Source organism: Anabrus simplex, chromosome 1 (assembly GCF_040414725.1).
Source record: "Anabrus simplex isolate iqAnaSimp1 chromosome 1, ASM4041472v1, whole genome shotgun sequence".
NCBI classification, from domain to species: Eukaryota; Metazoa; Arthropoda; class Insecta; order Orthoptera; family Tettigoniidae; genus Anabrus; species Anabrus simplex.
This window is the reverse complement of record NC_090265.1, coordinates 1,794,623,526-1,794,635,769: the sequence shown is the minus strand read 5'-3', so window position 1 is coordinate 1,794,635,769 and position 12,244 is coordinate 1,794,623,526. Positions and strand designations below refer to the sequence as shown.

At 42.2% G+C, this 12,244-nt stretch overlaps 1 protein-coding gene across 1 annotated transcript in view; it reads right to left on the bottom strand.

The window, feature by feature from the left end:
- Positions 1-3,527, bottom strand: part of LOC136882897 (facilitated trehalose transporter Tret1) — a 107,994-nt gene extending 104,467 nt beyond the window's left edge. The window contains exon 1 of the mRNA XM_068226821.1: positions 3,514-3,527. Within this exon, the coding sequence (XP_068082922.1) occupies positions 3,514-3,518 (5 nt within the window). The 5' untranslated portion in view covers positions 3,519-3,527. The remainder of the gene's footprint in view (positions 1-3,513) is intronic.
- Between the last annotated feature and the right edge of the window lie 8,717 nt (positions 3,528-12,244).

Here is a 12,244-nt window from a genome sequence, read left to right as displayed (position 1 = left end):
GTGGGATCTTCACCATTTCTTTCTTCCTTTCTTAATCCGTTTACCCTCCAGGGTTGGTCTTTCTTCGGACTCAGTGAGGGATCCCACCTCAAGGGCAGTGTCCTGGAACGTGAGACTTTCGTTCGAGGGATCAAACTGGGTAAGAGGACCAGTACCTCGCCCAGGCACCCTCACCTGCTATACTCAACAGGGGCCTTGTGGGTGAAGGAAAGATTGGAAGGGATAGACAGGGAAGAGGAAAGGAAGCGGCCGTCGCCTTAAGTTAGGTATCATCCCGTCATTTGCCTGGAGGAGAAGTGGGAAACCACGGAAAACCACTTTGAGGATGGCTGAGGTGGGAATCGAACCCCCTTCTACTAAGCTGGCCTTCCGAGGCTGAGAAGACCACGTTCCAGCCCTCGTATCACTTTTCAAAATTCGTGGCAGAGCCGGAAATGGAACCCGGGCCACCGGGGGCGGCAGCTAATGACACTAACCACTACACCACAGAGGCGGACCTTCACCATTTCCTACCATCTTTAAAGCCACATACCCGTTTTCACACCCCTTAACCATTGCTTTACACCCATCCTATTTAGTCTACATGTTTTATTTACCATTTTCCAATGATCTTAATTACTTTTTAAAATTTCCCACGTCTCTCTCTTATGGTATGGTATGGTATGGTATGGTATGGTATGGTATGGTATGGTATGGTATGGTATCACCTAACACTCCTAGAGGATGGTTTTCAGTGGATTTCCATTTTCACACAATGCAGTACCTTAATTAAAGTCGCGGTCACCTCCTTCCTAGTCCTAGCCCTTCACATCCTCCAATCGGCAAGAACCTTCAACGTATTACTGCGACGTTAAAACAAAAACAAACAATTCTCCTGCTTTAACAACCTTCCCTTCCATCACATTTACCTTAACTACGACAAAGATAGTTTCATGATCACTTCAGTTTTCTAGAGATTTTATCTAGTTTCATCAACACCACGTCTTCATGTTCTCCCCTATATTTGGTTCCATCACTTTCTGATTGGGCTGTCTTTCTCCCAGATTAATTTATTTACGTGTCTTTGGCCATGCTTTCTGTCATTCGCATTACCTTACCATTTAACGTTTGGATAATTGAGATCACGCACTATAATAACGTTTCTTTCTGGGCCATTATCCATTATCCTATCAGATAATCAGCTTCAGGGGCATTGCTGTACACTCCAAAAATATCATGTTGTCTGTTCTATTTGGAGATGAACATTTCACCTAGAATTTCATCTTTCCAATCCCTAACCTTTTCGTAGCTTACAAATTATTATTTGACCCGCATTAATTACGCCCCCTCCTATCGTTGCTATCCCGTCTCTGTCATAAATACTCCAATTTCTTGAGAACATTTCTGCATCCATTGCATTACATCTCAGTCATGATTCAACTGCTATTACAGTATGTGGTAAATATATCTATATGTTGAAAGAGTTCACTAAAAACGGTTCGATTCCCGGCTCTGCCACGAAATTTGAAAAATGGTACGAAGGCTGGAACAGGATCTACTCAACCTCGGGAGGTCAACTGAGTAGAGGGGGGGATCGATTCTTTCCTCAGCCATCCTCAACGTGGGTTTCCGTGTTTTCCCACTTCTCCTCCAGGCAAATGCGGCATGGTACCTTCTTTCAGGCCACGGCCGCTTCCTTCTCTTTTTCTTGTCTATTCCTTCCAATCTTCCCATTCCCCACCAACGCCCCTGTTCAGAATAGCAGGTGAGACCGCCTGGGCGAGGTACTGGTCCTCCTTCCCTGTTGTATCGCCAGACCCAAAGTCTCACGCTCCACGACCTTGCCCTTGAGGCGGTAGACGTGGGATCCCTCGCTGAATCCCAGGAAAAATTCAACCTTGGAGAGGAAACGGATTAAGATATACATAATTTAATTATCTTCTACTGTTAACACTATAAACTTGACTACCAGCTCCTTCTACTGTCATCACAACTCCCTAGTCTACCGCTTAGTCACATTTCTTGATATGGAGCCGGTGATGAGGTGAGATGAATTTAAACGGCATGTTTTATGGCAGGATGCCCTTCCTGACGCAAACTCAGTTGAAATTAAATGGATGATGGTGAGTGAAATTGTTAAGGAGGTGGTAGGAATCGACTGTGGCCTATGAATAACAACTGTCCTAACATTTGTCTAGAAGTGAAAATAGGAACCCACGGAAAACCTTTCTCACGACAGGCGACTGAGGGGTTGGAACCCACGGGTCTCCCGAATACAGATCTTGGCGTACGCGTTAACAGGCGAGTCCACTGCCCTCTATTTCCCTGAATATACCTCCATATAACTTTTCTAAACAAACCCCCTTAACGTTGCGATTTAAGTGAAGGCCATCAACACGTAGATCTCTATCTCCTACCCACCCATTCAGATCTACAAATTTCACTCCCAGTTTCCCATACACCAAATCCGAATCCCTGACCATCCTTTACACAACACCCTTCCTACACAGCATCCCACAAATACCACGCCCCCTGTCCAGAACTTCTCCTAAGGAAAAATGAAAGTGTTATCGGGAATCGAGAACGCTACTCTACTACACCACTTAAATTTGGCACACAATGTTACGGAGCAAGAACATAGAAACCTGTTCTCCCATTTACGATAAGCATATTGAGGCATAAGGGCCGAATGACATAGTCACTGATTTCTTACTAGGATAGCTTCTGTTCGAATACCGGCCACGCGAGATGTTAAAAAATGTCACATGTTTGAGTTCAGAATCCACGGAACACAACAGGTCATGCATATTCATACTGTTAGCTGTACGTTCAATTACTGTAACTACTTTCACAGTTTTCGGTGACGCTGAGGTTCCTGTATAACCAGTTTTACGCGCCGAAATATGTACCAACATGAGGCAGACAATCTGAACACTTTCAAATACCGCTCGTCACGGCCAGGATCGAACCCTCGACAGACCGCTCTGAGCCATTCAATTCGGCAACCACATAAAGTTGCACGATTGTATGCTTTTTAGTTTCCTCAGAGATTTTAAATTTTGTCTGTCACTTGCTGTGAAAATCAATCTTCCTGAAAACGAATACGTATGTTTCCTTTTAAAAACAGAAATTGGCCAGCATAGTGCTCTGGGTTCGATTCCCAGGCGGGGTGGACGCTTTAGCCCCATTCCGCTAGCTGAGGGACTAGGTGTTGATAATCGTCTCAATACAAACTTAATTTACATACAACACATCACTCCATAAAACTCCTTTGAAATGCGCAATAGTGAACACATTCCTCGCATCAGAATGGCCACCCGGCCGTAAAACTTGGTCTAATCCACGTTAGTGTCGAACTTAAAGGAGAAATTAATCAAAATAGAGAATGGATAAGTTTCAGACCGCGTGATATCACCAAGACGGAAGTGAAAAGTCACGTCCATATGGTTGGGGTTTCTGGTAAAACTGGAGCTGTGACCACGTAGGACTGCTTCTTGAGCACCATGTAACGTGACGACTGCACTGGATACTCACCTCATGATGAGCGCCTCTCTTTCACTCGATCTCTCTCACTAGCTCACTCCACAACACTGACTGGGTGCCTGTCTCAGGTACTGCTAACCGAAATCGTCCCGGAGACCTTGCCTGTGACGTATCAGCTACGTCACTGTCCACTGCTTCGCGGCCGCCTTTACAACTTCTCACCATTACCACAATACTTCTTGTGGGAAACTGATTCTTATCCAAGGATGCTACTCTCTTAGACAATAGTGCTCAGGCGGTTATGCGAAGATTTCCCGAAGAGCAGAAGTGATCAAGAGAACCTATCTACAGGGTGCAGGTAAATGCCGTTCTTAATACTACTACTATTACTCTTAATAATAATAATCTTTTCTTTCATTTTTAATCCGTTTACCCTCTAGGGTTACTTTCCCAGCGAAGTATCCCACCTCTACCACCTCAAGGACAGTGTTCTGGAGCTTGAGACTTTGGATCGGGGGATACAACTGGAAAGGAGGACCAGTACCTCGCCCAGGCGGCCATACCTGCTATGCTGAACAGGGGCCTTGTGACAGGATGGGGAGATTGGAAGGCATAGACAAGGAAGGGGCCGTAGCCTTGAGTTAGGTACCATCCCGGCATTTGCCTGCGGGAGAAGTGGGAAAAACACTTCCAGGATAGCTGAGGTGAGAATCGAAGATCCTGTTCTCAGTTGACCTCCCGAGGCTGAGTGCATTCGGTTCCAGCCCTCGTACCACTTTTCAAATTTCGTGGCAGAGCCAAGAATGGAACCCAGGCCTCCGGAGGTGGAAGCTGATCATGCTAAACACTACACCACAGAAGTGGACACAATAATAATAATAATAATAATAATAATAATAATAATAATAATACCGAGCTCGATAGCTGCAGTCGCTTAAGTGCGACCAGTATCCAGTACTCGTGAGATAGTAGGTTCGAACCCCACTGTCGGCAGCCCTGAAAATGGTTTTCCGTGATTTCCCATTTCCACATCAGGCTGTACCTTAATTAAGGCCACGGCCGCTTCCTTCCCACTCCTAGCCCTTTCCTGTCTCATCGTCGCCATAAGACCTATCTGTGTCGGTGCGACGTAAAGCAAATAGCACAATAATAATCATCTTTCTATCTTAAGCTGCTTACCTTCCAGGGTTAGTTTTTCCCTCGGACTCAGCGAAGGATCCCACCTCTACCGCCTCAAGGAGCGTGAGACATTTGGTCGCAGATACAACTGGGGAGGAGGACTAGTACCTCGCCCAGGCGGCAATCCCTGCTATGCTCTGCACGCGGAGTCTTGCCCAGTTGTTCTTCATTCCTGCTCCTCCGACCAAGTACGTCATGTCGGTTTCTGCTCGTCTTCCTCAAATCCTCTTGTGTGAACAATTTTCCTGCTTACATTTCTGTCCTGCAGATTTGGTGATCCTAATTCAGTGAGGTCTTTCTGTACTTGCTTACACCACTGCCTTCGTTATGTACTGGCCGTACTGTGATGACGTCATGCAAAGAGGCGAACTGTTCCCTCCGTCCGACCCGTGCAATACGTCTGTACCTTGTAATTGCGAAATATTCACAAATGTTATATTAATATAACAGGATAGATCACATTATATCTCGTAAGTGTCCGCCTCCATGCTGGCCTTTGGTCACACGGGTCCCGGGTTCGATTCCCGGCAGGGTCGCAAATTTTAACCATCATTGGTTAATTTCGCTGGCCCTGGGGCTGGGTGTATGTTTCGTCTTCATCATCATTTCATCATGACACGCAGGTCGCCTACGGGTGTCAAATCAAAAGACCTGCACCTGGCGAGCCGAAGATGTCCTCGGACACTCCCGGCACTAAAAGCCATACGCCATTTCATTTCATCTCGTAAGTTATGTCCATGTAATTTGAGGAGAAGTAAGTTTGAAGAGTGATCCACGCCGTCAATATTATGCATTAATAAAACTATGGAGATATATCTCAAAATAGCCATAAATACACTCTATAGCTTCCATGGTTTTTCTTGACAATATTCTTGTACTATCATTGAGACCCTCTCTTCCACACAATCATTTGTATTTTTTAATTTTTATTTTTAGGAACAGTCCACGTTCTCCCAAATATTACTACTGACCAGGAGGATCTGTTAGTTATTTCCCACAATCAAGGAAATTGCCGAGGAATAATTCCTGAATTATTAAGATTTCTTAATTATTAAGAGTCGCTGCTTCTAACAACTACAGTGAATGTTATCTACCAGCAACAGTTCAATTTTAACATTTTACAATGTATGCATACAAATGCTAAAATCGTTTAACAGAAGTTAAATGCACCTAGACTGGGTTTTGCTTTTATCCGCATTAATTTTGAGAACAAAAGGCAGCGCGTACTCAACACTATTAACCCAAGAAATAATCATATGAAGGTTCACTTGATTACACCGTTTATGCTTGTTTAGTATCAACAATAAAACGACCTGCTATGTAACGCGAAAGTCAAAAGCAGACTCACCCTCAGTTCGGGAAAATGAGTAAAACATATTCCTGTATTCTTCGTAACAGGTATATTTTCGGTTGGGATTTTCATTTTTTACAATGGTATCCTGCTCTCATACGAAGAACATGAAAATATTAGAGTATATTTACTTGTACAGTTGTATTTTCGCCGCGGTACGCACAAGTTCTTAGCATTGTGGCAACTGCGAACTTTCACACTATGTTATTTAAACTAACAACAGACATTTCCACAAGAACGTGCTGTACGATAACAGCTCGATGAATAAATTCTTCGAGAAGTGTCATGTCCACTGAATTTACATTACCAGTACTCATCACGTGAAGATAATATACCTAACCTAAACTATGAGTTCTCGTTGTCTTAATAACAGCTGTTTACGTACTTCCTGATATGATAAACTTAGAGAACACACATAAAACGCACTTAAATATCAAGGTCTCTCTTTCAACATTCACAATTATCCAAAGAATGCTCCGAATCCTTATGCATTACATACACAAGTACAACTCGTAACAGTCCTTAACTCGCCTCAATTGATCAGCTGATTGGCTTGGCGCGCTTTCCACAGCACGGCCTGTATATTACGAAGGCACAGCTTGTACCCTTTCCATCTCGTACGTTTGATTTGCATGCATATATATGTTCGATGAGTAAGACTGTTGTTATTCTTTCCAAATCTGTATATATAAAAGAACATGTCCTGACTGACTGACTGACTGACCCATTCATCATCGCCGAGCCGAAACTACTGGACATAAAGAAATGAAATTTTGAGGATACGTTTATATTAGAGTGTAGGTGCTTACTAAGGGAGGATTTTTGGATATTTCATCGCTAAGGGGGTGAAAAGGGGGGTTAATTATTTAAATGAGTACATCTCTATCTCAAAAACTTAAAAAGTTTACAGACGTAAAAATTGGTATTTGGTACCTCCTTTAAAAACGAAGAAACACGTACTTTTTTCGGATAAACCCATGAGTGTGGAGGGGAGCGTGAAAGTGGGTGAATACCTTTCATGAGGATACTTATATCTCAAAAAGTGAAGCTATTACAGACGTAAAAATTGGTATTTGGAATCTCCTTTAAAAATAAAGAAACGCGTGTTTTTGTTGTGGGCTGAACAGGCGTTTCCGGAAACCGTAAATAGTTAGTGGGTAAAAGTCGAAGTGAGTCCAAGCAGAACGAGCGCGGAGACATCATCTAATAAATAATGGTTGCTAAACGAAGATACCTTTCTCCAGTTGAATCTGGATTAGAATTACGAGGTTCCTATCCTCATTTTAACGTCCAGCGCCATATCATCATCTTGGGCCTCAGAGCCCCAGTTCGATTCCAGGCTGGGTCATGGTATTTTAAACTGAATATGTTAATTTCCTTCACTCGGGGACTGGGTATTTGTTTCGTCCCAAGTATTACTGCAAAAAGAACCACTCACACAACTATGCTCTACCACAATAACACGCACAGTAGACACCTTCCACTCTCTTCGGAGGGAGTCGCTAATTGCGATAGCCACATTACATCATCATTCTTCTTTTGTAGTTCGTTTGCGCCGCCTGAGGACCACGGGGCTTGTACTTTAGCTGTCTTTGCCACTTGCGGTGTTCTAAATGGTAGGACTGGCTGCTACTTTCATTTTGGTACCTTGACCTTTTCTGTTGGCCCAGCTGTATAGTAAACTGCCACTGCTACTTCGTACCACAATCACAGAAGATATCATACGTCACCAATCACACGAGACAATCAGTGGTATTCAACAGGTAACCTCGGCATGCATTTTTTTTTTTTTTTTGAGTAAGTGTTCCTGACAGCAGCTGGAAGTGCATTCCAAAGTCGTGACCCAGCCACAACTTTCACTGATAAATATGCAATTTTCGTAAAATATACCCTTAATTTCGTCCAAGTGTGCGAGTAAACTTAGGCTGTCCACTGTAGGCGTGAGGACACAGTGAGAGTCTTTGTTTCAGAAGGCTTCAATGGGCTGGGATGGAGTGCTACTGTTACTGTCAGAGGATGGTCACGTAATTAGCAGGTTAACGGATACATACATTTAAAATTGCCGTCCAAAGTGCGGCGGTTTGCGATAGTGACTGCTTCAGAGAGGTTGTCGGTTCCTGAGGCTTTGTGTTGTTTACACCCCTGCAAGGCGCGCCATACTTCTTCTACGAAGATTTGTGGGGTTTTGTGCTCGGTTGTAGGTAGAGTGCGTTCTTAGGCCACTTTTTCTCTGGAATATGCTGGAGAAGTATTCTTCGCATACTTTTATGGGTATCTCAGATCTTACTTACCTTAGGTTCCAAGATTTTGTAGGGAGCGTTCTCAGCTGCTCGTATAATTTCCAGTTGTTTGTTTTGAGCATATTGCACTCGCTTGTATTTTATATTTCCTTCTCTCTTCGGTGCGGAGATAGAGAACCAATTAGAGAAGATGAATTCAAACCTAGAACTGCGTACCATCTTCTTTTCGTCTGTGTGACCCCCTCTCTGACAGACGGTCTCAAGATTCGAACGTAGTTTTGTAATCGGTCATCAAATGGCACTTTTTTCAAATTAAGATGTCTACGAGATGTTTTATTGCCGGGCTGTGTGGCTCAGACGGTTGAGGCGTTGGCCTTCTGACTCCAACTTGGCAGGTTTGATCCTGGCTCAATCCGGTGGTATTTGAAGGTGCTCAAATACGTCCATAGATTCACTAGCATGTAAAAGAAACCCAACCCGACTAAATTTCTGAAACTCGGCGTCTCCCCAAACCGTCAAAAGTGGTTGACCGTAAATAAACTGTACAACTGTCAAAACCATTGTTATTTACAAGTGGCTTTACGTCCCCCCGAGGTCTTATGGCGACGATGGAATGGAAAGGACTTGGACTGGGAAGGAAGCGGCCGTGACCTTAGTTAATGCACAAACCCAGTATTTGCCTGGTGTGACAATGGGAAACAACGTAAAAGCATTTATCTTGATAATTATAATCAGAATACAGAAAAGAAAAACAGAGCTAAGGGTGTAAGACGAAGACCGTGTCCTAAATTTCAAACAAACATGGCGGAAGTATCAAGGTTATGTCAATAATTTTTGCAACATACAACGAGAAAAAATAAAAACAGTTTCTTGACTTCGCAATACAATTCTCCTCATTTACTATCAACCGTGCTTTAAAACTGAAATACATTATATACATTATATTGTGCACCAAACATTTATGTATTCAATCTGACCCAGGACGTTCTAGGTTTGCCAAATGACACAGAGTAATATACCGTAATTTTTGTGAAATATGATAAATCAGATTAATCTTTAAAAATAATATAAGTTATTGTACCGGGTTGGGAAGAAAGAAGAATTGAGAGAAAGAAGAAGAGCTGCTCGACTAAGTGGTATGTTCCGAGCTGTCAGCGGAGAGATGGCGTGGAATGACATTAGTAGACGAATAGGTTTGAATGGCGTTTATAAAAGTAGGAAAGATCACAATATGAAGATAAAGTTGGAATTCAAGAGGACAAACTGGGGCAAATATTCATTTATAGGAAGGCGAGTTAGGGATTGGAATAACTTACCAAGGGAGATGTCCAATAAATTTCCAATTTCTTTGAAATCATTTCGGAAAGGGCTAGGAAAGCAACAGATAGGGAATCTACCACCTGGGCGACTGCCCTAAATGCAGATCAGTATTGATTGATTGATTGATTGATTGAAAGAAGTTTTGTGTTTATAGGTTTTCTCAACTGAATTGACTTTCATTTATTTAGATACTTCAAGGTTTACAACACTTCCTTCTCATCCCGCTTGCGTTGGTCTTTAACCAATCATAAATATTCTGTAATGTTTTTCAGCCAATCAAACGTTTCTTGTACCTATTTTATCTACCAATAAAAATGAGAGGGTGTGTCCGGATTTAGTCCAAAGCCTTCTCGAACCTAAAAGCTGCGGCTTTTTGAAGTTAACTTGTCTTATAGATCGTCGTATTACTGAGTGTGTGTGATAAGGCAGGAGGCGGGGGCCTCATTCTTCGGCAGGCAGAACATCAGCTAAGGTAATAGCCACCAGTTTTCTATCTCTTTAGCTATCTCCGCAAACGGACACGAGGGGAAGGTTCTAATTTTTAACTATGTAACCATCTGTTTTCTAAAATGTAAACCTTCTTCTTGCTAATGTAAAATTTCATAAAGACGTAAACGGTAATTCGGGGATAGAGAGTGCGTTACCCTCTTGAATTCCCCTTCAATTTATTTTGAGGTGACTGCGATTTTGTAACTGTTTTTCTTCCTGCAAATCATTAAGTAACTTGTCCTTGTAGTCACCTCAGTGGGATTAGCCTCTGCATCATCGGGCCGCAAGCCCAAGTAGGATTTTAAAACTTGGTTTCAAGGAGTGCAAGTGTACGCCTCCATACATTTTTGAGTTTGGGCCTGTAATTTAAACTGTTCTTCTTTTTCTCGAAAGCCCAGTAGCATGGGTACTAGATAGAAAAGGTAGGGTGTGCCTAGAGAGGCCTAGTAATGTAGTTCTATTGAGCAAAGAAGCTCTAATTCTTTAATGCAAATTGAAAGGTTGCCTTAATCAGGCTGTAAGGGTTTGGGATCGCAGTCTCCTTGGTTAAAATTGTAGAGCAGGTAAGCTCTTGTGTAGTTTTGAGTGGTGCCTTTATGAGGCCGTAAATTGTAACGGTTGGAGCAAAGTGCTCTGGGAAAATTGTGTCTTGGGAGATTTCTTCCCTTATCTAACTAAACGCAACATTTGCGACGTTGGAGCTTGGAGCAAAAAACTTGTAAATTACCTATCCTCGGGTTTTATATATTTTTGGTATCAAAATTGCTATTGTACCTGAAATTTTGTTCTTTCACCAAGTGAAGAATTTTGTTTGTTAACGTTTAATTTTCTGAAAAGAAATATAACCTTTATTTCAAATTTTTTAAATGAATCTTTGACTTTCGTAGAAAGACCCATTCCAGCTCACACCTTCTTTCACTTCTCTCTGTTCCACGGAAACTCCGTAACAGTTATAATTACCCATATTGAATAGCACGAACTCCATATAAATGATGACGAAGAATCGAGACGGATCTACATGACCTCAGACCTTATCGAAACTGTCCATAATGGGGGTAGTTGGAGTGCTAACATGTGTTTGTTTCGATTTGTGTAAGCCGTATTTTTACGAAATATTTACGGAAATTTGAATATTATTAATAGTACATTGTATTTATTTATATTCTTAAAAGGCTATAGAGCCAATTTCAGTGCCGTAAGAAGATGTCTGTTCTTAAAAAAGCTTATTCTAACAATGCCCGCAGTTGTTTGTTCTCGTAGTCTTATCTGAAAGTATTTTCTTTGCATTTTCAGTTACCTGTGCATAATTTTTTTTAAAGATTTATTGTCGCTTTAACGTAGAAAGTCATCTCTCGACATTCATAATTATACATACAGGATTAGGCTATTAAATAGATTTACAATTGCAGAAATAACAACAGTACATATTGATCAGATAGTGATTGCATGTCAGTGAATAGATTTGTTTGTCTAAAAAAATGATGTTTCTACACTGAATATCTTTGCTGAGGATGTCGCATACACTATTATTGTGGTTTAAATTACACAATTGTCTTTGCTGATCGTATAGATGACATTCTAGTAAAATGTGGTCAACAGTCTTTCTTTCTGTGCATTATGTTTATAGTTTCCCCGTGGTGTAGGGGTAGCGTGCCTGCCTCTTACCCAGAGGCTCCGGGTTCGATTCCCGGCCAGGTCAGGGATTTTTACCTGGACCTGAGGGCTGGTTCGAGGTCCACTCAGCCTACGTGATTAGAATTGAGGAGCTATCTGACGGTGAGATAGTGTCCACGGTCTAGAAAGCAAAGAATAACGGCCGAGAGGATTCGTCGTGCTGACCACACGACACCTCGTAATCTGCAGGCCTTCGGGCTGAGCAGTGGTTGCTTGGTAGGCCAAGGCCCTTCAAGGGCTGTAGTCCCATAGGGTTTGGTTTGGTTATGTTTATAGTTTAATGTCCTGTGTGCCTGGATGTGAGTCCCAGTATAGGGGTAGTGCACAAGCTTCAGAGTTCAGATTTCCATACAACCCAGTAGTAAGTCAGAAATTATTTAAATACGTTCATAGGGAAAACATAGAACAAATTATAGGCCTAATAATGTTCTGTGCATTGATCATTTTGATAACGGTACCAAATTTATTGTTAGAGAAGATATTATACCCGTAGAAGGTGCTGATCCAGTTCGGGTGTCACGCAAATGAT